The 26,701-nt window shown below is 40.1% G+C and overlaps 1 protein-coding gene across 1 annotated transcript; it reads left to right on the top strand.

Moving 5' to 3' along the window:
• The first annotated feature begins 11,582 nt into the window (after positions 1-11,582).
• crebrf (creb3 regulatory factor) lies at positions 11,583-18,993 on the top strand. The gene is made up of 9 exons (XM_083889399.1): positions 11,583-11,700; positions 12,593-12,718; positions 14,341-14,516; positions 14,987-16,179; positions 16,279-16,476; positions 16,586-16,775; positions 16,863-16,936; positions 17,144-17,263; positions 18,766-18,993. Exons 1-9 carry the CDS (start codon positions 11,692-11,694, stop codon positions 18,882-18,884), a joined length of 2,205 nt encoding a protein of 734 aa, XP_083745525.1. The 5' UTR covers positions 11,583-11,691; the 3' UTR covers positions 18,885-18,993.
• Positions 18,994-26,701: the final 7,708 nt, after the last annotated feature.

The following is a 26,701-nucleotide window of genomic DNA, read 5'->3' as shown; positions in this document are numbered from 1 at the left end:
GATTATGTGATGTAAATTCTAACTTCTAAATTATTATTTGATGGTACATCGTGCCGCTGCAGAGCTTGTGTTTGAGCCTATGTTTGTTTAGAAAAACCCAAATTCTTGCACGCTGGATATGTTTTATTTCAAAGCTTTCTGGTACCAGATACTCTTTGTATAAGGGCACTTAAAGGTATGGCGTTTTAGAAGAGTTTATTGTCAGAAATTGAATGTACTATTCATTAATAGGTTAATATAAATTTATAATTGCTTACAATAAAAAAGATCTGGTATTTGTAGCCTAACATTTAGATTTTTAATTGTACTGTGGGGTGGAGGGAGGCTGCCTTCTTGTTTCTGCAATAGCCCAAATGGACAAATCCAGCCAGAATGTGCATTTTGTATTTTGCAGTGGAAGATTACTACATAAACAAGGAAGAATGACATCCTTTCTGGCAAAGGCCACCATAGATCCCTGATGGGCTTGGGGGAAAGGGAGGTGTGAGTGGAGGAGTTCTCTCTTATAGTCTCGCGTCAGAGTTCATTAATGATTACACACTGGACCTTTTTTAACTATCTAAGATTGAAGTTATCCGTGAAAGGTTGAATGGAATGTCCTCCTAACAGCGGAGGAGGTCATTCATGACATTTTTTGATAAAACCGCCAGGAACACTCTTTGTTTTAGCCCCAGACTAAATATATAAGAGGCAAAGTTGAGGTTAGTTTTAAACCTAGATCAAACATTAAAGGTGACTGGCGTTGTGCCACTGCTCAAAGGCCTGTTTTGATTTAGTTTAATTTGTGTTTTCTGTATCAGTGACACAGCAAACAATATACCAGACACGCTCCCGTGTGGGTTGGAGATTGATTGCTAATACAAAAGTGGTGGTTTCATCCAAGAATCCAGCCACAGGCAGCGTGGCGTCTTTGCCAAGAAATTAGGCAACCGAGCAACTACGGTAAACACCAGCTGATCTGTATCTCAGGAGAAAATGAATGGGCTGAGGGGGGAAATGGTTTTCCTGGGCTGCTGATTCCCTGTGTAAACAAAAATTCTTGTGTTCAAGACAGGAGAGGCTTGACGCTCGTGGGTTTCAAGGTTCAGGGTCGGAGCGTGAGTCAGACACTTTTGAATGTGTAGCAGCTCAGCGGCGAGAAGGATCGGTGCAGTCGCTGATTTAACTGGAGGCACATTAACCAGCAAAAACAACCGCTTGTACCGTCTTTTCATTAAACGCCGTTAATGGTTGCTTTTGGCACAAAATACATATGATTAATGTAATTTCAGTCGGATTTTTGTAAATTAATAAAAATGACTATTCAGTGAGTGGTGGTTGCACCCACTGGTGCTGTGCTCTATTCATCAGACTCTTTCATTATCTCTCCTTCCTGCTGCTTTTGTTGCATAATCCAGTGGAAACATTTTTTCGGGGGGGAATGCAGCCAACAAGCTTTCACACTTGATAAAATAAAAGCAGAGGACAGATCTGTGGAGCTTCATGACATCTACCCCCTCCCGTTGTTTTGTTTTCCTTCGAGCCCTAACGCCTGTTTCAGATCCTGCTTCTTGAGATAAAGTGCTGTAATCTTGTATAAAAACAAACTTCCACAAATGAAGAGTGATTACAAAAAAGATGTTGTGATACCACAAGGAACCTGCTGACTGTTGTTTATTACAAATTGAATGTCTTGTTTTATTTTGTTCTTAATTTATAACAGAGGATTTGGATTTGTGGACTGTTCCCTGTGAAATCCTTGTGACTCTTAAAAATCTTTGTTGGATGGATGCGATTGTGGCATGCAAGGAAAATGCTGCAACCCTTTACCCTGATGAAACTGTCCCCACGATGGCATTAGAGATGACATTGGTGGAGCCAAAATGGAGTATTTTGTTCTGCACGGCTGACTTTCGATTTCAGAGTTTTCACTCATCTACAGCAGCAGTTTCTGTTAATTAATTCAGTCAAATAAATATATTTCCTAATATGAGATCAGCTGATCTGGATAGATGGATTCACATATTTCTCTGGAGTCATTCTGAAACAGAAAATGCTCTGATAAAAAAACATGTCTTTACTTCTCGGTTGCCTTTCCCTCTGTAAAAGCTTTGACTCAGACCAAGGCTATATTTTAAAAATAACCCATTTCTCCCTAATTGGTCTCTGTTGCGCATGGTTATTTTGACTACAGCAGTTTTTTCGGTTTCCAGTGAAATTAGGGGAGGGAGCTGCCCAGAACTGCTCCCACCTCACTGGTAAATTACTCGATGGTAACATTTAAAGAGATGGAAATCAAACTTGTGATTTTGTTCAGAATTTCACTGTAACACTGGTGGGACAGAATTATGAAATGTACTGTATATGCCATGTTGATAATCCATAGATGTATGCAGGGAAATAAGATGATCAGGAACCACTGTCGGTGTGCAATTGTTTTAAATGAACTCATTTTTGCTCATGATTGTGTTGCCATCCGTTTGCCTTGATGTCTGTTCATTTGAGGCATCATTCAATTTGAGGGTCTCTCTCAAGTTTCTGCATCTTAAATAAAGGTTATGAATTGATTTTCTTTGTTTTATTTGTCTTTGCGTTTTTCATCTTTTATGATTTATATTTTGTGTAGTTTGTTATGTGAGAATTTCAACAAAGAAAACATTAAAACTCAAAAGCTGTTTTAGATTAGTTCAACTTTGCAGCCAAGTATTACAAATTTAAGTTAATGGAAATATGTCTAAACGAGTACTGACACAAACAAATAATTTTTTGGTCTAGTCTATTAAAAAAATAACCATATTAAACATCAATCAATCATCTATAACAATTGACAAAATTGTTGATGTAATCAGAGTACTTTATTAGTCTTTATTAAGACTATGCCAGATTGAGATATATACATGTTACATGAAAGAAAGTACCAAATATTACAAAAAATAGAAGTAATACAATATATCATTAAATATATGTACACATGTATATATTGCTTTGTTTATAAGAGGCATGGGTCTATTTTTTTGTCAATTTTTTTATGGGATACATACCCTTGCTGTTGTTCTTATATTGTATTGCATCACTTCTACTTTTGTAAAATGTGGTCATGTATATATATATGTATATATATATATATATATATATGTATATATATATATATATATATAAACATGCACATAATGTGGAAGTGTGAAAAATATTGTTGTATGAACAGTAGTATTATTATTATTTTTTATTATTATATTTATTACTGAGCGTAATGGTGAAATGTTGAGTGTTTTCATCGAGCCTCTTGCCCCTATTGGCTCAGTAGCGGACCACGTGGTCGGGCAGTCACGCGCCTTCCAGGAACCCGTCAGGAAGAAGAAAAACAAAACAAACCCGATAGAGCTGCGGCAGCGTGTGGACTCCATTGAAAAGTGGGCCTTATTACCTCCAACTCGAGAGCACACAGAGGTCCCGGGCGAGGAGAGACGCGTGCGGGGACTTTCGTTGAGGTGAGCGGCTGCGGTTTGGTGTGTATTTGTGGAGGATTAGCCCCGCAGCTAACGGCAGCTTGGTCAGTTGTTGTGTATCGGGCTTTCAGCTGGGATGAGGAAGGGGGCGGACGGACGGAGGCCATACTTACTCACTCACTCACTCTCGGTGAAGCTGCGGTGGGTGAAAGGAAAAACACAGCTCGTGTGTTCCGTGTTTTAAACACACAGGAGGTTGAAGCTAACGCTGTCTCTGTGCTGTGCTTACACACACACACACACACATATGTATTCTGTCACTGTGTTCGCTTGCTAACAGCTCCAGGCTCAGCTCGCGTTCCGTACATGTTGGGGCTAAACCTGTCAATATTAAAAATAACCCTCACTTCATAGAAAAATGGAGAAAAATGCTATTTCTCCTTAAACTCGTCTTAAAAAGCTGCTCTTATGTAAGCCTATTAGCTCTGGACTGTATCTTTAAACTACCCCGTGTCTTTTATATTAGGCTTAAAACGCATTAAATATGTCTCTAGGGTCATTGCTGATGTGTATTTAAGGAAAAAAGAGCGTAAATGTGCTAATTAAAGTCCATATGCTGACTTTTTTGTAGATAAAGCAGCTCGAGGTACACGCCCCCCAACCCCAAACACATTCACTCAGTGCTGCTGGAGGAAAAAAAAAAACTCGACACAGCCAGAACTTTCCATGTGACCTCAAATACTCAAAACACCCGAACCTGGTTTATATTTACACAGTATTATATGAGTCTATAATATGATTAAAAAAAACAAAAAAAAAACATTCTAATTGTTTTTCCTCCACTAACTTGACTTAAGATAAACGTTATAGTTCGTATCTCCTCGTGTATGAAAATGCTAACAATTTACGAACTCGGGTTGTGCTGGTTAAGTGGCAGAATTGGCTGTAAATGTGTTAAATGTGGGGCTATGTAGGCCACGGGCACAATGTAGGCCTCCAACTTGTTTATCTTCTGCCTCAACCTAGATTGAAAAAGGCTGTTTGTTATAAAGCAGCTCTCCCGTGATTGACATCTGTGGCAGCCAGTCAGACGCTCGCGGGGGCGGGGCTTTGTCTTGGACGGGCCAATAGGAAGGAGAGATTACGTGGGTGTTGGCACAGCGGGTTAGATTGAGGTTTGTTATGTTTTGCTGAGGATCTGTGCTGAGTGCAGAGACTGGAGACATACTGGTGACATTTATGTCTTTATTGGTATTTTTTTATGAGTCGTTTGTGAACTGCACGTCCCTGCTTGTTACACAAGGGTGGTGTTTGTTGTGATGTGGCTGCTTGTGCTGTAAAGCTGTGCATCCTCAAAACTGAATGCATCTCCAGGATCATATTTTTTTTTTTTTAGAAGATTCTATTAATTAAGGTTTTAACTATTTACATTTTCACACCTTTCTGTGTCATGTTTGTATTTATGGGTTATTGTGGATCTTTTATATAAGGTTTCTTTTTCTGAGAAACTGCAGCTCATTGTGCTTTCTGCAGATCTGCAGATGCACTGTCACTACCAGAGCTGCTGCTCGTCCATTACAATTGCTTTGTAACAGTGAAGGAGAACATCTAAATAACATAGTTTTGCTGATTTCACACTTCAGTCATGTAATCACGTGGGTTAAATTAATTCCATATATTCCCATTTAATTGAATTATTCTTTATTGATCAAATACACCCTTTTCACTTCAAATTTAGTGCAAAAAAATCTGCATTTCGAGTTTCAGTATGTTACTTTTAGTGGTTGTTGTTGATGTTATTGTTCTGCCTCTGTTTGGTCTACTAGAACAGGAACATATAACATTGTATGCAGTGTCCTTTGTCTGAAAATAGGCTATGCCAAAGCAAAACTATCAGACCTGACTGAGGGTGTGTTTGCGTGTACAACAGCAGCAGCTCCAGGGCAGAACAATAAGTGTTTATCCTGCTGAAAGACTGGGTTTTTTGGGCAGTAGGATTCATTTATTAACTTTTCATGGTAGCTCCTTTGTGTTTGTGTTGAACAATGATAATGATCAGATCACATATTGTATCACCTTTTTATTCTTAATTATTAAAGTAGAAGCCACCTAATTCTGTTTTTTCTGCTTCTATTGGACTTATTCTATTCAATTAATTATTATTATTTGGTTTAACAAAACAATGTATTAATCTTCCATTAAACGGTCATTCACCACCACACTGCCATGGCTTTGCATCCCACCTAGCGCTGAAACAACAATTGAATAATCGATTATTAGTGAATTACTAAATTAATGCGGTCGTGCTAGCACTGTTGCCTTAAAGCAACAAACAAGCATGTTCTCTTGATGTGGGTGTGAGATTTTTCTGGATTCTCTGGTTTCCTTGTACAGTCCAAAACATGCAGAGGTTAATTTCACACTCTGCATTGACTGGAGGTGTCAGAGTGAATGGTTGTTTGTCTCGGTGTGGTGGCCCTGCAATGGACTGGCAACCTGTCCAGGGTGTACCCTGCCTTTCCCCCTGGATCAGCTGGGATTGACTCCACTCCAGCTCCCCCCGATCTTCATGTGGAATATAAAGTGATAGACAATGAATGAATGAAAGTTTGCTGACTTGAACAGTTTGGGAAACAACAATCAACATTTTATACATTTTGTGGACAAAGCGACAAATCGATGAATTGAGAAAATAATCGTCAGATAAATCGGTTATGAAAATAATCGCTAGTTGCAGCCATAGTCATCCCAAAGAGAGGCATCCTCACACACTGGCACTTGCTGACCTACAGTAATCTTCCTGTACTAAAAAAAACAAGAAGACATTTTATATTGTGACATCATTTCTAGTTGTTTCTCAAATACTGAACACTGAGTCTTGTGACTCTGAGCTGCAGAGTTGAGTAAAGTGTGAGGAATTGGAGAAGCCCAAACTCTTGAAATTAAGAAGTTTGAACAGTTTGTTTATTCTGGGCTTTGTAAATGTGCAAACGAGTAGTGCACTCTGGTGCTAGAGTCGCTAAGAACAGAAGAAAGAATTTGCACTTGTACTGCATCCTCGTCTCCTGGTATTTATGACTCATGAACTGCTGCATCAAGTCTGTCGAACACAACATTATGATATACACATACACTGACATATTCCTGACATTTTCTCCTATAACCCAATTAAAAATGGTCAAATCAAACTGCAGTGTTGTAATCATATCGACGTGAAGTTGCTACCACTTGCTCGGATGAACACTTTTCTTTGTCAAGTGATGAAGGAAACGGAAAGTCAATATTTAATCAATAACAGTGTAATGTAGCTCTGTCTGTTTATTACACACCAGCAGTATTACTGGACAAAAAGCCATATAAATTAATAATTAATAACACAAACCTGTAAGCATACTTGGCATCGAGTGAGCATTTATTATCTGTTTGTACTCGCATATATGATTTGCTGATTAATGAACAGAGATTTTCCTGCTTGTTCTGTTTTAACAAACAGATGCGGCATCTTGTGCTTATTATCTCTGTAGGGATCGGGAACTGACTGCTATCAGAGGGTACTTCATTCCAAATTAGACGGTGGAGATTGTCCTACTTGGATCACGTCCAGTGTTGTGAGGCAGCAAATGTGAACTGTTTGCATGATAGAGGAGCTTTGAGTTGAACAGTCACAACTGCTCTGCTTTCATTTAGTTGGGAAGACGAGCAAAGTCTTCTTGTCAACATTGTGTTCCTGTTGGAACGTAAAGACCTTACCATGTAAATTGCCTTGAGATAATAATGAATCGGTGCTATACAAATACAATTTTATTTTATTGAAATATTATGAAAAATTCTGTATTAATACTGATTATTCAGTCGTAGAATGAAAAAAGTGATATATATTTTTTCTCCTCCCCTTAAATGTTATTTTCTATTACAATACTCCCTGTCTATCAGATGATTCTGTGTGTGGTGCTCAACTTTGCTGCACGTACATGTGCTGGTGGAAGAACCTGTTAGCTGCATGTGTGAATCTGTCATCCGCACAGGAAATCATACTTTTGTTAACCGATTGCACATATAAGTCAGTTGTCGGTGGAGGCTATAAAAAAAAGAGCTCTTTTTTGTAAAAGACGAAACTCCATTAGAAGACAGATTATGTGTCTAACATTTGAGCTGCAGCAGTAGAGAGTGATGTATCCACAGTGCATCATGACAGCCTATTAAAAAAAGTCAATCAAATTACTGAGAGTGAGGAGAGTGTTTTATTACCTGAGCTGGAAAAACAAAAGCCGTTTCTTGTTTCAGACTCGGCCAAAAAGCCCAGTGAACTTGAGATGTAAACTCGATGCTGCGTCATCATGTTATCTGGAGTTGGAATAGAAATAGAATATCCTACCCATTATTGTATGATAAAAATCATTTAGATTTTGTTGCCTTAGAGCGAGCCTTTCATGTGGACGTAAGCAAGAACTGTGACTACACAATCTGTAGTCTGTAATCTGTTGAAGTTGAAGCTTGTTACACAAACAAGTAACAATGACATCCTCTCTGGTATGTGAAAGCCACCATAGTTTATTTCTTTTAATCTGCAGTCTCACCATCAGATAACTCACTAATTCTTACACTCTTTAACTGTCTGTGTTGATTGTGGTTGTCAAAGAAAGCTGAAATTGTGTGTCCCTCAACAGGAGGAGGTATACAACAACACATAGCTTCACAGTGCAGCACAGAGTTCTACACAAACTTCCAGCCTCAGAGGATTTATCTATCCAGTGAATACATGTTATATATGACAGCAATGTGCCTGCTAGAACCTGCAAATGATCACTTTTCCAAATGCTAACTCCTGTTAGCTCCCAGTAGCCTCTGTGGCTGATGTCATTTCCTGTTTCTTAAGTTTTGTTTTACTTTTTTTTAAGGTGGAACTAAAGAGATACGACTCAACCAACCGCTCTGAACAGGGCTGTTTTGGCAGGGTGATTGAGCTGCTGTGGTGCTTCATCCTTATGGTATTTTGACCACATGTTCATTAGGACACTAGTTTAACTTGGTGAAATGGGGTATAATATGGGAATACATTCCCACTGATTTAAAAACCCAGTCCCTATTTACATCCCAGGTTTAAAATGGTATATCATTCTTACACATAGCTCAATTTAAATCAGATGTTTTTGCATGGACACTAAACTGAGCTTTATCCCTTAAAATTAGCTAACCGAAAAGATCTAATTCTTGCATCTCTGAACGACTGCACGTTTGATCAAACCATGAGAAATAAATGCAGCTCAGATTTTTTTGGGCCCTGTCATGCTCGCTCATAAATACCTGGTTCTACATCACAGCCTGTGTCAGCTACTGAGCCGACTCAGCTCCTGGAAAAATTTAGTGCAGCCTTTGACTGGAGAGGTGAGAATTGCAGTGAGTCGATTTCTGCTTGTTGTGAACGCTGTTCTGTTCCTCACTTAATATAGCACATAGTCTAGATTAATGCTTTTTGTTTTTGTTGCGTTCAGGCCATAATGTTTCCACATTCTAATTTTGCCACCAAGTGAATCCAGACACAGCTGCCCAGGAAGGAAGCACATGAGATACGATGATAATCTCACTTTGTATGTCTGCAAGGTCGAGTTTCTAAATTTACCCTCTGTCCTGTGTTTGCATGAATCTTAATGTGCCTAAACTTGTGCGTGAGCACGTGCCACGGTGTTTGTAGAGGTGTTGCATTTGTAAATGTGGCCGTACGTTTTCTGTCACTTCCTGTTCCCGTGTAAGATGAATAGATAGACGAGGACAGATCTCAGGGGTGAAGAGTTCAGTTCAGTCAGTCAGCAAGCAGAGAGGGGAAGTGATGTTGTCCTCCGGCCTTGTGGAGGAGTGGCACTGGTGTGTGTGTGTCAGCTGTTGGCTGCCAGGGTCAGCATGTCTCCATGCAGATTCTCATTTGTTTGCTATGCAAAAGCAGAGGGGGACCAATGGTTGTGGTGCAGTTGGTAGGTGGTGTGAGACAAGCAAAAATGTAAACATGTTGTAAATAAATGAGAAAAAATGCATCGGAGTTTGTAAAAGTCTGTTACTTTCCAGTGATGTATGTTAGAGATAGTATTGGCACATAATTACATTTCAATGCAGTGTCATGCAAATACATACATTTACACATAAAAGTGATTCAATCTTTTTATTTTCACATTCTCTTCACTGCACTCACTATATGAAAATACCTTGCTGTGTTCAGTCACATACCCAGTTTGAAAACACTCTGACTCAGACTCAGAACACAATCAGAATAGTTCCGTAGAAGTAATAATTTGCTCCCAGTGTCGTGAAAATTCTTAGACTCGTCTATGGCAAAAACGCTTCTTGGGCATTTGATGTATTACTATGAGTGGCTACTTGGATAATTTGGCAAGTGTAAAGCTGCAGAGTTCTGTGTTTGTTTTCTTTCTTTTTTGAAAAGAAATCGATTTAAAATGATGACTCAGTTCTTTCCTGGGATTTCATTAGTCAGAATTAGGGCTTTTGACTTTTTGTGGCATGAGCGAGTTTGTGCAAAGTGTTGCTTTTGTCCGAGATGAAAAACTTTAAGTGCTTTAGTTGTTGAGTGAGAAGCTGTTTTCAGATACAGTGCTGGAGATCCAGCAGTTATCAGTAAACACAGGGAGGCCTGGACCCTGGAGGCAGCAGTCCAGGGTTTCCTGGCAGCACCGGGTCACTGTTTTACATGTTGTGTTCCTTGAAAGATAGAGGGGCCATTCATTTGCCAAAAGGCCTGACTGTTGTCGTATGGGAAAAAAAAGGCCAATTCTAATAAAACTCATTCTAGAGTCCATAAGTGACCTCATTACCGGAATTCACTCCCCATTTCAGTGAATCGAGGGCAGTGATGAGTTTGCTTCAGTGTGAAATAGTGCACTCACGTCTTCAGTGTTGGTTTGTCTGTTTGTGCGCAGCATAACTCAAAACAGTCAAGGACGTATTTTGATGAAAATGTGGGATGTAGGTCATGGCCCAAGGAAGAAATTATTAGATTTTGTTGGTGATCTTGTGATTTTGGGAACAGTGCGTTTGTGGTTTGAGCTTACTGAGTGCGTTTTCTAATTTAGGACTGAAATGATTAATTACTACATTTTTCTACATTCTCCTACTTGTTAGTTTTCAGTTTCTTAATTGGGAATATTTTCTGGTTTCTTTGCGCTGTATGAAAAGCAAGTCATTAAAACGTGATCATTTTGGTTTGTGGATCATGGAACATCATCATTTCTAGGTTTGGGAAACTTTCATCAACATCTTTTGAGCCTAACAACTTATCGGTTAATCGAGAAAATAGAAAACAGACTAATCAATTATGAAAATAGCTGCTTATTATAATACAGGCAGTGGAGAAGGAATGATAAAGGAGTAGTTCTCATTTCTAAAATGTTCTTGTTAGCGTGTTAGCTCCTATGGGTGACACATTTTCCACTTTTTTCTTCTTTATAAATTATATTTGTGTAAATTAGTGAAATAATCTGATAAATTCAAGGTACAAGAATGTGTTGAAACTCAAAGTATGGGGATTAGTAATCCAGAAGTATGTGCCAAGAGATTTAAAGTGCCAAGAAATTAAGTCAAACAAACACCAAATATTCATTTGTTGTATATTTGGTGTTTGTTTTATTTAATTTTGTCTGTAAAATGAGACTTTTTTTAACTAGTGTTTCACGTACATCCTCCAGTCCAAACCCAAAAGATATCAGTATACATTCGTAGTAGTGTTAAAAATACCATTGAGCATTTTGTCTTCATTTGAAAACAAAATTACAATCATGTATTACATTTCTGTTGATTGGTTCATGGATTCAGATGAATCAGATTTTCATGATTTTAATTTTGCTTGTGTCTTGTTTTGTTATCACCAATCAGTTCCACATCGTAGGGTTTCGTGCAGATTAACAAACACACTCCGTGGCTGTGGTTAAATTGTCTCTGCACATTTCTGGTGGCTTGTCACTTTGTTTCCCTTCCGTTTGATTTTAATAGATCTGTTCTGCTCTCTCTGTCTTGTCTCTGTTTTCTCCACAGACCGACAGCACACACAGAGCCACAGCAGACCAGACCAGGTAGAGCCCAGTTACTGACTCCCTCTCCCCACCCCCGTCCCGCTACCAGCCTCACAGGCTGCGTCCACCAACTAGCTGCGATCGTCACACTCGGCAGTAATTTACTGTGCTGATCAGACAAAGTCACGCCACTGGGACTGGACAGGAGACCCAGAGGTTCCCCCCGCTGGAGCTCGAAGCTGTGCCTGGCAATGCCTCAGGTAAGTAGGACGACAGATGGAGGGAGACCATCTCCCTCCATCTCCCTCCAACTGCTTGAACCAAAATCAACCAAAAACATTATTGTAATATTATTAGGTCTGGTTAAAATGTAATAACAATAAATATCATGGTGTGATTCTCTTCAGTATCAATGTAACCCAGTAACCTAGTACACTATGATAACACAATTTGAGACATAACACATTATTGCTGTTTGTTGTCTTCTGTCCGTAAACTGATTTAAAACTAAAATTAAAAGTGATATCATATGTAGAATATGTACAATAGCGACCTTAAGTGTTAAAAACTGGTTCCTGTAATCCCAATTGCTTGAGCGTGGATCCAGTAGGTTGCCAGATTTTACAAAATGCGGAAATAAAAGAAGCTGCACTTATACCTGGAATTACACTGTGTTCATGCACATCCACATACCTAATTGTCTCAGCATCTGTTTTAATTTTAATACATGTTGAATCTGTTTGGTTAATTTTCCCGCTAGTTTGGGAGAGTGTTAGCTTACCTTGGTTCAAGCTTTCCTGACCAGTAGAACATATTCACACTGACATGTCTGTTGTCGACATTCCCAACCTTTTCAATCGTCTATATTTAAACATATCTTTGCTGAAAAAGCAAATTTTTCCTCTTCTCTGGTCAAGGCTTTTAAGTTCGGGGTCATTCTGCATTTTCGGACGTTTGCAGCCATCCTCGTCAATCACAAACAGGAATGCTTGTGTCAGGATTGCTTGCTGTTTTTTGTTTGTATTTCTAAAATTATCATTGACTAATGTGTTCATTCAGAAATGTTTATTTCCATCAGCCTTCTATACACACAATGTAATGTAATGTTGATTCATTTTTGGAATATCCTTTTTCCTCCTGTTGTGTTTGCAGCCCAGCGTCAGTGGGATGGAGCCTCCCTTTGCGGACGCCTTTCAGAACTACTCATTTGCTGACCAGGCTTTGACTAGCACTGAGCTGCTTGCCACCAGCTCGGACCCAGACTTCATGTACGAACTGGTGAGTGACTGCACGCACAAATGCACACACCCTCACACACTTGCTTGTACAGAATTCTTAATGAGTACAATCATAGACATATTGCATTCTCCTGCCCCTTATTCTAACCTAATTCATCACAACTAAACGCCATACAATATGACCTGAACCCTAAAACAAAGTCTTAATCTTCTACTATAGGCACACAGACACAACACAACACAATAGTCAACTAACAAAGCCTCTGTAGTTTGGAGTATAATTTCACTTCCTGTTCATATTTGCAGTTATCAGCCATTTCTTTCTACTGATTGCTGTCAGCCGTGTGACGTTTCTGTTACTGCTACTGCTCTTCACTGGCGAACCAGTTTTAAGACTGAAGCTACTTTGCGTTCTGAAAGCGGGATATCACAGTTAGCCGTGTTGTTCTTCAAAGCGAGGCTGTCAGTTTTAAGGATCGCTCAGAGGAAGAGAACAAACAGAAACTATCGCGGTGCGATGATCAATGCAGAGCTGCAGATGACAAGGCTCTGAATGTGGTTTGCGAGATACGCCACACCTCACCAAGGTAAACAACACATTTGACCTTCCTGTGACGTGCAGTGGAAACACACTTGAGTGGTCACAGTTGCTCAGCTCAGCGTGACAATCTCCAGCTGTTAAGGGAATAAAAAAATAGGTAATATGATACAAAGTGCACCAGCATTAGGAAGCATATAATTCAAGCACAGTATGTACTAGAAACAAACACTTGGATATGATTGTTACACACACTTTACAATCATTTAAATTAAAACAGGATTCATGAAGGACTAAATTTAGATAATGCAGAGAAAAGGAAGACATTTTGGCTCACTGGGATGCCTTAATGTTTTTTGTTACTTGTGCTTTCTCTGCTGTAACACCAGGAAAATGTATTCACAACGACCTGCATGTAAATATCAAAATCAAGACATTTTTAGATATTCTCCTCAAATCAGGAGAATATGGTGGATTGCAGTGAAGTAGAGATGATAGTAAACAGTGATCTATAAGAATTTAAAAGTCGTTATAATGGAAATAAATAAATGAAAGTGGTCAGGTCAGCCCATCTGCCAGTGTGGCATTTAAATCATTGATCTGTGTCTAATTGTTTATCGTGTGTGTGTCATTTGCCAGAGTCACAGGTGGGTGATGTGAGGCAGCTTCACACAGACAGATCACCTGTCACCACTCACTCTGTCAGCTGCAGGTGTCCACCTTTATTTCCTGCCTGCTGTAGACTAAACAACAGTGATTCACTGTCCCTGCTCCATAGTAACACTTTAATATGCAGGATGAGCTTTCATCCCTCTAGCGTGAACGACTGACAGACACGGCTCGGCTTGATGGCTCTTGTAAACTCTTTGACGTTGTGTGAAATAAATCGGTGATGTGATGTGATCTACCCCATCTCTCCTGTGAAGACAAACGTCAACACAGGTCGCATTTTTCCTCAGAGAGGTGAAGTGCGTTACATTTTGACAGGTAGCCGACAGATCCAAACATTACAGGTTTGTTTGTTTGGTTGTGTTGTTTTTGCTCTGGAGGAATTACATAAGACATTAAAAAGCAGAGATTCTCATCTTCAATGACTCACCTTTATCTTTTCTTTCCCTCTCCAGGACAGGGACATGAGCCACCGACAGAGTCCCTGCGGGGACAGTGTAGTGGGGGCCGGGGATGGAGGAAAGGAGGTTGAGGGCAGCATGGATCAGCTCATGGGTTTCAGTGAGACTGAGACGGTCTGTAGCAGCTCAGCGTTTGAACAGTGGGACTCCTACTGGGAAGACCTCACCAGGTACTGTGTTATTTATTAATTGCTGGAGCTTGTTGGAATTAAAGTTGGCCTACCATTTTAATGACATCACTTATAAATAGATACTTATTAATTAACCTGCATGATATTAATTAGTAAGGTGGCAACAAGTCATTGTGTCACCCATAAGGATCTGAACTTCCATTTGATGCATTGAGAATTTTGAGTCACCTGTAACTGGGCTTCTTTTGGATTCTCATATGTGCCTTATCTTCTAAGAGATAAGAACTGAAACTAGTGATTGTCACGATGAGCTTCTCATGAAATGTTCACTGATGTCATACCTCAAGTAAGAAATAGGCTTATTCTCCCATAGACTTCCATTCAAATTGAGTTAAGCAGCTTATGAGCCCCCTGGTGGCTATTCAGTATATTCTATACATGTATTCAGTATATATATAGATTATAAACATGACTAAAGAGATTTCCACTGTGCGTTTCTGTGCCGACAGATACACACGGCTGGCCAGCTGTGATATCTGGGGAACTAAAGAAGTGGATTTCCTTGGATTGGATGATTTTTCCAGTCCCTACCAGGATGAGGAGGTGATCAGTCGAACCCCGACCCTGGCGCAACTCAACAGTGAGGATTCACAGCCTGTGTGTGAGACCCTCTACCCCCCGGCTGCCGACATGACACTGCCCACCCCCCAGCTTCAGACTCAGTCCTCCCAGTTTCCTTGGCATAGTAAGAGAGCCATGCACCCCGGCCAAGGATCTGGCCCTGGCTCTGCACGGCCCTCCCAAAGCTCCACATCTGCTACTCGTCCCTCCCGCAGTCTTCTCCCAGACTTCCCTGAAGGCTCCCAAAAAGCCACCAGGCCTGTTCCCTCCAGCACTGAAACTGTGGCTAAGAACCAGAACCATCTAAGTCTCACTCAGAACCACAGCCAGGCTCAAAGCAAGACCCCAGTGCGAGGAACCAAGATGCTTGCACCAACATCCCATGGCTCTGACTTTGTGCGGAAAGCTAAAGTTCGTGTGAGTGCTGTGCAAAAGGCTCAGCCAAACCTTCCCATCCAGCCAGATTTTGAAAAGTCAGTTCCACCTCTACCTCTCTCCCAGCCCCAAGACGAAAAAGCTTCCACTTCGGCGTGTGCCACGTTAGTGGGATTTCCCGGTGCTGCAGCCGGTGGCTCTGGCAGCCTGACGAGCTTTGAGAGGAGGGCAGAGGGTACAGGAAAGAGAGAGATGCCTGTTGGCTGGTCCTCCTCTCTGCCTCAACTGGTGGAGACGAACCAGGCCCTGGAGGGCAGCACCTCTGGGCTGGCGAGCAGCAGTGAAACCGTGGCAGGGGCTAGCAGCAGCAGCAGCAGCCCCGGTGTCCTGGTTGTCGAGGGCACTGTGGAGAAAAGCAAGGAGGAGGAACACAACTACTCACTGTTCCTGACCCGCAGCCAACAGGCCGGCAGAACCCATGCCCAGCTGGATGAGGATGAGGAAGAGGAGGATGAGGAAGAGGCGGATGAGGAGGAGGAGGAAGCTGATGGACTGGAACTGGACGACGAAGACCACGATGAAGGGTTTGGCAGCGAGCATGAGCTTTCTGAGAATGAAGAAGAGGAGGAGGAGGAGGAAGAGGAGGAGGATGATGACTATGAAGCAGACAAGGACGACGACATGAGTGATGCCTTCTCTGAACCAGGTATCCTTCAATCAAAGTCTGGTTAATGTGGAACAATTCGCTGTCAAATTTTCCTACATATTCTTAAGTTCTGGTCTCTTTTTCTCCCTCCTCTATCAGGCTGTGACATGGAGCTGATGGAAGACATTAAAGGCCTGACAGCCGGAGTCTCCACCCGGAAAAGAGGCAAGCGTCGCTACTTTTGGGAGTACAGCGAGCAGCTCACCCCCTCTAAACAGGAACGTATGCTAAAGCCTTCTGAGTGGGACAGACACACGCTGCCTAGCAACCTGTATCAGAAGAATGGGCCTCTCCATGGTATATATACCTACATATACACGTACAGGCACTCAAGTACATACTTTGTATTTGACAAATGTTGATAACCAATAAGTCAGTTCAAAAAAGTCTTTTTTTCACCATGAAGGAAAGTACATGTTGAAAAAGTCGCGTCGCACAGATGTGGAAGACCTGACTCCGAATCCGCGGAAGTTGCTGCAGATCGGCACCGAGCTCCGCAAACTGAACAAGGTGATCAGCGACTTGACGCCGGTGAGCGAGCTGCCGCTGACTGCGCGGCCGCGCTCCCGCAAGGAGAAGAACAAGCTGGCGTCCAGGTAAAACGTGCACAAATGCAGTAGTCGAAGTTGAGACCAGTGTGTCACATTTCGTGATGCCAACCATCTGATTTTGTGTTTCTGCAGAGCTTGTCGTTTGAAAAAGAAAGCCCAGTATGAAGCCAACAAGGTGAAACTCTGGGGACTCAGTACAGAATACGGTATGTTACAACACCTGTTTCTGTATTTATACCAAGTTCATCAACCTCTAAAAACAACTTAGTTATGTCAAAATTGTCTCTTTAATTGTACAATTATCATCATGTAATTTGACCATAATTACAGTCAAACAAAAACTGTCAACACTATTAGAATGTTTTGTGTTCAAGGTCATCTGAGCGCTAACATCTCCCTGTATGTCCATGTAGATCGGCTGCTCTTTGTGATCAATGCTATCAAGGAGGAGATTGTGGCACGAGTTGAGGACTCTACTCCCCGGCCAACCAACATGACTGACACTCTGGAGCGGCTCATCCAGGAGACACTTGGTGAGGATTTAAATACTGATACTGATTTTGTCTGTGCAGATTATTTTTTATTCGAGTTGGTAGCAACGGGACATGAAGTTTCTTGATGGCCATCATGATAAAAAAAACAGTATTTCCAAAGTAATTTATATGATGACCCACTTAATTTATGTTATTTAAAACAGATATAAGTCTTAAAGCTGTAGTATGCAACTTTTCAATATGAACACATTCATAAGCCGGAAATCTATAATTCCCTGTGTTCGTCAGTATAACAGTGTTTTGTTGAGTGATGCAATTAACGTCACAATTAATTGAGGGAAGGCTGAAGTACAACAGCTATACTAGTGAAGTGAGATGGCAGCAAGTTTTAGCTTAAGAAATGAGTCCCAGTTTGCTAAAATATGAGTGATGTGAAATTAATGTTAAATGGGACATATTAAGCAAAATCAACTTTTTAATAGTTTAAATCCTTATATTTGGGACTCTGGATGTCCTATCAGTTGGTAAAGTGTGAAAGAAGATGACTCACTCACGTTTTGTGGTCCTCCTCAGTCTAAGTACAACGCGATAAAACACGCGATGTTGACTTCCGCACTCATTGGGACGTCACAATGCGCTAAATTCCTGGAATTGTTGTCTCGTGGAGCTCTGCTTTGTCTGTAAAACACGAGTGAGTGCTGGCGAAGGCAACGGCATCCGAAAACCGGAAGTCCGCACAAAGTTCTATTCTTGGCTCCACAGTGCAGCACAGAGTTCTACACAAACTTCCAGCCTCAGAGGATTTATCTGTCCAGTGGATACACGTTATATATGACGGCAATGTGCCTGCTAGAGCCTGCAAATGCTTTTTCAAATGCTAACTGCTGTTAGCTCCCAGTAGCCTCTGTGCTACTGCCTTTTTGTAAAGTGGACCTAAAGAGATACTACTAAAGAGAGCATTCTGAACAGAGCTGTTTTGGCAGAGTGATTGAACTGCTGTGGTGCTTCATTCTTATGGTATTTTGACCAAAGCATGTCACAGACATGTTCATTAGGACACCAGGGAAGTAGTTTAACTTGGAGAAATAGGATATAATATTTAAAAGAGAATTTTAGGTTAAGGACTTAATGAGCCCAGGTTCTCTGAAACTTCTCTGACCTAGAGTTGTCCTTTCAGAAAGCTCTGGAGGCTCACCTGAGACAAGGGCGTTACAGAAGTTACATACTGGAGCTTTAAGTAACGGCCTGGAAATAATTAAATTCAGATTTAATTCCGAGCTTCATATGTTTGCAGTTGACAGTACACAAACCATTAAAAAATAACACATGGCACAATTGCTAATTAATAGCATTGCTCGCACATGGAATGAAGGAAAACTCATGCAAATGTATGCCTTTTATTTGGCAGTGCAGTCTCTGGGAATCATTATGGAATAATGGATAATTCAGACACTTAGGGCCAAAAAAAACTATTTGAAAAACCGCCTGATCTCCACTTTTCCTTCCTGTCTGAGTGAGTGCTTCTGTGTCTCTGTGTGTAGTGGCATCACCTGTTGCCGGGGAGACGTCAGACTTTGTCAACAAGATCTTGGAGAACACGGGACGCGGCGACCCCACTGGAGGACTCGTGGGGCTGCGAGTGCCCACTTCCAAAATCTAGACAAGCTGCCTCCGTCCACCAAGAGGAGTGGACTAAATATTACCACCGTGCTGTCCCATTGTAACTATGCTCCCCTCTGCATGCCCCTCCAACCCTGCACACATGTACACATTCTTAGTCACACAAACACACATACCACATGTTGTGTGTATGTATGTGTGCTTATTAACAGCCATGCACCTGTATGGCACATACAACGTAGCTTTCCTGCCTCTGCATTCCGCATGCAGAGTCGGCCCGTCACCGTTTCCCCAACCCATCATTAGCATCTGTTGGGGAAACGCGCCTCTCAAAGCAAACAATGGTCGGGTGTATAGCTAAATAGCACGTCCTAAATCCACCAGTGATTCTTAGATGTGTTTAACATAGCGTTGTGTTGGGTTGGTTGTGTTGGAGGTTCACTTCCAGGGCTGAGACAGAGACAGTCACACGAGTGCAACCACTGGAATACTGATGATGGAGGATGAGCTGTTACACCATCAAAGGTTGGAAAAAGGGTTCCGGGTATCATTTCCCCTCGAAGAGCTTCACTTCACATGGCAACAAAAGCCAAATGTGGGATGTTCAGAATTGACCCACTGATTAAAGCACTTCACTGAGAGAAAAAATAAAATAAAAGAAGAAGCTTTGGTTGCAAAGACAGCTGCAGAGGAAAAAAATATTCTGCATGCTCTGAGGCCTTATGGGGTGGCAGGAAATATTTTGTATTGAAGGCCTAAATATGTTCCTGCCATCCCCTGTTTGCCAATCAGCTTGTTGAAATGTGAGCGTTATCTCGTCACAAATTAATGCCACAAACAAAACGACAACAAAAAGCACTTGAAGCTGAAAGTTAAACATGAGAAACTACAGTATGTGGCATCCTGCTGGGTTGGTGACTCAGTTGTTGACCATGTGGAGAGGAAGCACATGTAGTTTGGTGCTTATTTTGGCCTTGCGCTGGTTATGACTGGAGCGGGACTGGGAGCGGACTGTGAGGAAGATCATGGTGGTGATGAAGACGACACGAACAGTGATCCATCTCCTCCGACAGTCTCACACACACATGTACATAGAGGTGTCTCCCAGTGAAAAGCAGCACCGGCTCCCCTTTCTTTTTGTACAGTAGAGGTGACCAGGCTAACAGTTTGGTGTGTTCATACTAGTGTTTGATCAAAGTTCTATTCATTGTGCCTTTTTTATGTATGTGTGTGTTTCTGTGAGTGCGAGTGAGGATGTGAGAGGGACTGAACAAGGAGAGGTGATCGGACAGAACTCCTTGAGGTTCCATTTTGAGGAGAGGACTACTTTACACTGAGGGTGATTGTTAGTGAATGTGAGGAGGGAGACACCTGTCGGGGTTTAGTGTGTATTTCAGTTGTTTAAAGATATTCTGAATGTACATAAAAACAAGTGGAAGCTCTCGTTGCGTGATGCCACAGAGTCTGTGTATATAGGAGGGCTCTGCAATAGATTACTTGTGGTTTTTGGTACTTTTGTCTTTGAGGGTAAGGGATAGGGGTTTACCTGATATTTTCGTTTAAGAGTTACAGAGAAAAAAAATATTTGCACACTATATTTTGATTGTTTTTTGTACCAAAGACACATGCAACGAAAAAAAACGGCGACCAGCCAGTTAAAGTAAGGTTTTGCACAGCTTACCTGACGCCGTATTGAATGTAAGAAATGTGGGAGGGTCAGGGAACTTCATAGAACTGTGAAATTAGTTTGGGTCCAATTCTGTACAGAAAAGGAACATTCATTATTATTATTATTATTTTTTATTTTTATCTCACATTTTGCCCCATCTGTGGGCTTCTCCAGTTAATTGGTTGCTTTTGAAGCACTTCATTCCCGAACTGATTCCTCTATCCACATGCTAATTGTGTTAACGCTCTTTTTTTAGGACAAAAAAACAAGAGCACTCGTAGATAAGCTATGTTACTTCTTCTTTTTTTTTTTTCTTTTTTTTTGCTTGTGTCATCAACAGTAACCAAAATGTTTTGTTCCTGTGTCACTTGTTAGAAGCCCGTATGTAGACGAGGTCTTGTTCATCCACAAAAACATTAACTGAATCGTCTTTTTTAAGTACTGTATATAAGAAAAACATCAGCGATATATCTCCGTCATAGGTGAAATGCCACTTTTCATGATTCATTTTAAGCATGAAACATTTCTATCTATCCTTGCGTTCAGAAAATTAGAAGAAAAATAGGAAAACCAAAAAAAAAAGGTTCTTGTTCTTATATTTTTGTATTATAGCTGCCTGCTAGCTTTTCCTGATGGTTTGGATGTATTTGCTGGTCGGATTCTCCAAATGGAGGGAAGGAGTTGAGTGGGTGACAGAGAATTTATAATGCAACACAGTCTAGTTTAAAGTGGAGTCTATAAAGAGGAAAAGGCTGTCTTTAGATACAGATAAGGACGCGGTGATGAGAGGGCTGATGAGGAACCAGCCGCAGTGTTGTCATACGCGCTGTAAGAAAGCCGTTTGATTCCGTCGTAGACTGATCTAGATTCAGCACTATGCGTTGCCTTTTTTTCACACAGATTCCTTCTTTAACCAGGTTGAATTGTGCATTTCCTGGGATTGGCATCACTTCCTCAGAGCCCCCGCCCCCCCGCCTGGTCCACAGCATACATTTGCCCACTAAAAACACAAAGTTCAGGCCAGCGTGTCGGACCTTTGACGATGCATGTCGCCCTGTGTATGCTTCCCTCTCTGCTGCCTGCTCAGAGGAAACTCTGCCATTCCCAGGAAATACAGAATCCGGCCTGAATTCACGTATTTAGCGGGCAAATGTCATTAAAAAAAAGACTTTAACGTTGCTGAATTCAGGTTAATGATGATGGTGATGCAGAGCTGTGGTCAGCTGAATAACAGCGAGTGCTACATACAGTATATAAAGTATATATTTTTACTGTTTTCCATTTTGTCTAAAAAGGGAGAAATGGTGCTTTTTTTCTGAAACGAGAACAACGAGTATCCATGATTCTTATTTGACTTCTGTAGTCTAGTTGTAGCCTAATGACTTGCTCTCCCCCTGCCGTCCATAGCTATTTTCCTAGTCGTGATTCGTTTTTTGTAAATACACTATAAGTTAATATGTATCTTCTAAATGTTAGATATATGTATAGAATACTATATCTTCTATGTTTGAAAACAAAAGCACTTTGTCCAAAAAGAGAAAAAAAAAAAAAGAAGCATTTTTTTTTCTTCCATTTGCTGCTAAAAGGCCTGGTGTGAATGCTGCAAGTGCACTTGATGACTACTTGCTCGGATTGGTCTATAAACTAGTGAGAAGAAGGTGTAGAGTCGTGACGAGGGCGTTGGATCTATTGTGGAGCGATACATTAAGAACGTGGCTGTATTGAGGCGATAGATCTATTTCCTGGTCAGGGACCGTGTGGTTTCGCGTGTGTTTGTGGTCTTAAAAAAAAAATTAGGGTTTTGATTCCAGGGCCCCTACATTGATCCTGATGCTGAGCCCCTTGGCGTCATGATCCATTTGCCTTCAGTAGAGGTTTCCTATGGAAAAACTGATTCTGCTTTGGCTTCCTCTTCAGGGTGATGTACAGTGTAGACACATTTCTCCAGAGAGCTATATTGTTATCATTTGTAAACTGATTTCTACTTGTGACTTAATGAGGAGGGGGGGTTTTAGCCTGGGACGGCCAGGAAGAGCTTATTTGAAAAGATGTTCCTGGCCGCCTTGGGGGAAGTTACTATATCACTGTACTGTATGGCAAGCCAATTACAAATGAAGACTCAATCCGGACACTTATTGCCTTCTTAAATAACTTCACAAACGAAAAACAATAGCATGGCAGACAATTCAGCATCCCAGGGTGTGCGCCTGAGGTTTATGATATTGTTCTGCCAATATACGGACAACAACAACAACAACAACAACAATTCCATTCAGCCTGATTCGCTCAAAACAACTTTGATTGAAGTCGCAGAACGTGGCAAAACGGCGTCTCTTTTTTTTTCAGCTGCCGTTTCGCCGCGGTCTGGTCGAGAAATGCGTGTTTTGCGGCCGATCGCGAGGCTGGTTCAAGAGAGAGAGTCCTCACAGGTTTTTACATTTAGCATGAGAGGCGCAAGCTGTGCAACTTTACATTCAAACCAGGAGACTCTGTGGCATTTTTAAACCGTCAAGGAAATGAGTGAAAATCCACGCCAGTAAAACTATTCCTTATCTTTTTTTTTTTATTATTATTATTATTTCTGATAAATCCTATTGAGTCAACTATTAAGCTAATAGAGTGTGTAACGTTGTGCTACTCTTGTCCAATACAAGCTACGTGGATCCATAAAGCTCTTCTTTAAACAAATCAGGGTAATATCGTTCTTCTATCTGACATACTGTACGTGACGACATAGAAAATCAAAAGAAAATATATTTATATTCCAGTTATTGTCGCCATTCTTTAAAAAAAATATTGTACGTGTGTGTGTGTGTGTGTGTTCTGAATTGTCAATGTCAATCACTATGGTGCAATGATCTCTACACAAAGTTTAAAAAAAAAAAGAAAAAAAAAAGGCCAACAGATTTGTCACAAGAAAAAATATCGGTATTGAAACAAACATTTTTCCTCCCACAAAAGTTTTGGACTCTTGGCTGAGACGCAGCTGGTGTGTTCTCTCACGTGGTGCTGATAGTTTTGTTTTTTTGTTGTGCTTTTGGTTCAAAGATGAGTGAAATTAGCACCTCTATAAAAAAAAAAAAACGCTGATTCTTCTCAATTCTCAATCAGATTCACTCTGCAGACTGACCATTTCTGTGTTATTGACTTGTATGAGCATTATTGTTAATTGTACCATTATTATTATTATCCTTTGTAAAAGTCAGACTCCTGGATTTGATGTCACTGCACAGAAACAATGGAGGGTCTTTTTTCCATTCGATGGCAAAACACATGGTTTTATGTAGCGTTTTTAAATCGTATACTTCAAAATAAAGGTGTGCTGTAAATCCAGTATAAACACATTTTTAAAAAGAGTCTAAAGTATTCTACATATACTTTTACACATACTTTTTTAGCCTGTTTGCATTCGTTTAATGGCGGGAAAGGAACTGCTAGCAGCTGTTTACAGTGGGAAAAAAAAGGTTCTGATGATGTTTACTCATATGTTTACCTGTAAACTTTCACGTCAAATTCAAATTGTACGTCTGTAAAGTCACTTTTACCAAATATTCTTCATAATTTGGGCTTTCTAAATGACCTCATTACTGGCTGTGCTGTCAAAATCTCAGAGTCTGGCTTCAGATTTTTTTGTTTTCTCCGAGACATTTCAAATCCTTGTCACCTTATCTCCACAACCAGAAATGTACTCTGTGACAAAAGATGCATTTGGAGTGATGTTTTATTTCTTTTTTTATGATTATTTTAATGCCAGTTCCCTGCACAGAACTAAGAGAATCTGGTAATGTTCTTGCAGATGGAGAAATATTTTTGGCCAACGTTCATCGTCACAAGGTTGTTGTTGTTGCGTGACTTTTTGGGCTCAACAGTCGAATGATTTCAAACCTGCTGCTATTGAATTGAGCACAAAGAGACTTTAGAGTTTGGTTTTGGGTGTCCATGACATAATTATAGTGTGTTATTATTATTATTATTATTATTATTATTATTATTATTATTACCACCACACACACCCAGTTTTTTGTTGTTTTTACCCCCTTTTCCGCAATTTTTCAGTCAAAAGACCAACAGCGTTTCTCACCTTGCACTTGGTTGTTACATGTACAATGGAGAAAAAAAAAAAAAGAAGATATTTCGAATATGATGCCTGCTGAACCAGGTGCCTTAATCAAATATATGAGAACACAAATCTGCACATTCTGACAGTCTGGAGAGGGTTTCCCGACAGAAACAAGAGGGCTGGGTTTCCCAAAACCTGAACTTGAAGTCACAAAATAAAAAAAAGAATTGAAATTCTTTAAGATTTAACAGCAGATGAGTTACTGAATGACTGTGTGGACTAAATTGATGTTGTTTTGGGAAACCTGGTTCTGTTTAAACTCTTTCTCTGCCCACTACGCCCGTTCTTGTGTTTTCTGTTTTGGCTGCTGCTGCTATCACCGCCGGTGTTTGGATTTGTGGAGAAGAGCAAACTTCCACTGTGTCTGAGGCAGAGGGGGAAACTCGAGCCCTGCTTCTTCTTCTTTTTTTTTTCTTTTTTTTTTCTTTTTTTTTTAAAACGACTCACTCGCATTACAAAGCGTTCTTGTTCTCCGTGGGGTTTTGCGACAGTTTTTTTTTGCCTCTCGAGACCTCTTTCGAGGAAGATTTCAAAAACAAAGAAAGAAGAGAAAAAAACACACACATGACAGAACTTTCAGTTCCTTAACTTTGCTATTTATGAAGTGCCAGACCCTCCTCGAAGTCAGTGTCGGCACTGAGTCGCAGGTCGCGGATGAAGCGACGAACTGAGCAGGAGGTTAAACTGTGGTGCTAATCTGTCAGTGGCTGGGTGCTAACATGGCTGCGTTTCAAAAGCTGTATTAGCCATATTATGATTCCTTCTGTTGATGACTCTGGTCAGTCTGGTGTGTCTGACTGCTGCACTGCTGTACGCTGACATAGCGAGGTATAATTCTGCTGCTGCTGCTTCGCCGATTAATGTAGTTTTATTGTTGTCAGGATCCAGAAAGATCATGAATGTTGTATCTTTATACGGCCACCGTCCTGCTTTTTTTTAATATTGAGTTTATAGTTTGATATTTATGCTCTGAGTCTCAAATGTTGCATTTGTTTTCCTAAATTATATTTTACCGCCCCCTTTTCCCCCCTGATCCTAGTGTTCATTCCATTTGTTTTGATATTTATTTGTTTGACATTAAGACTCTACTTTATAGCTTTTCCACTGAAGCGGGCTTTGTCCTGAGTCAGAGACTTAACAGACACAAATCAGAGTCACAGTGAAACACAAGTGTCATTATAATCACATAACTGCTCAATGTGTTGTCTTAAACTTTTATAAATGTTATTACATGTACACAGGTAGAAAAAATAGATCAGGTTAAGAAATTGTGAATACATTTAATTTTACAGCTGCAGGTTTTACTCAAAATATTGATCATTTTTGTCATTTTAAAGCTAATGCCATTTTCTCGTTCAATCAACTCCTTTTTACTTTTTATTATGTCACTATTTTCTGATATTTTTGTACACAAAATTAAGTTCTTTATCACCTGGAAAAATAGACAGCAGATTACATAAGCTATCTCTAATTCAGTGTTTCCCAACCCCGGTCCTCAGGCAACACTGCCCTGCCATGATGTTGGCAGGTGTGTTGCCCTGCTCCAACACACCTGATTCAGATGAAACATTACATGTTTATTTTATTTTTTACATTTTTTTATGCAGAAGTTGAAACATAAATTTTGTGAAAAGAAATAATAAAATAAAATATTAATATTATTTGTATTTATCATTTTTTTAAAGACAAAAGTTTAAACATTATTTTTTTGAATTTTTAATAATAATAATAATAAAAATAATATTAATATTTTTATAATTTAAAAAAGACAAAAGTGGAAACATTAATTTTTGGAAAATTAATATTATTTTTTCAAAGACAAAAGTTGAAACATTATTTTTTTTTTAATTTCTTAAATAATCATAATAATATGATAATTTAAAAAAGACTAAATTTGAAACTTTTTTTTTTTTTTTACAAAAGTTGAAACATTACATTTTGGGAGTTAAAACAAAATTTAGATTTCTTTTTAACAAAAGTTGAAACATTAAATTATTTGAACAAAATAAAATTGAAAAAACTTCGTTATCAGGCTTGTCCAGAGCTTGATTAGGGGGTTATTTGAAGT

This window comes from Microchirus variegatus (genome assembly GCF_963457635.1).
Source record: "Microchirus variegatus genome assembly, chromosome: 5".
Taxonomy (NCBI): domain Eukaryota; kingdom Metazoa; phylum Chordata; class Actinopteri; order Pleuronectiformes; family Soleidae; genus Microchirus; species Microchirus variegatus.
Note: the sequence above shows the minus strand (reverse complement) of the source record. Positions and strands in the feature narration are given on the sequence as shown.

Excerpts from the sequence above, each read along its gene's own strand:
- crebrf (XM_083889399.1), top strand. Across the intron at positions 12,719-14,340 it reads CAGACTTCATGTACGAACTG|GACAGGGACATGAGCCACCG; the intron begins GTGAGTGACTGC and ends TTCCCTCTCCAG. Across the intron at positions 14,517-14,986 it reads TACTGGGAAGACCTCACCAG|ATACACACGGCTGGCCAGCT; the intron begins GTACTGTGTTAT and ends CTGTGCCGACAG.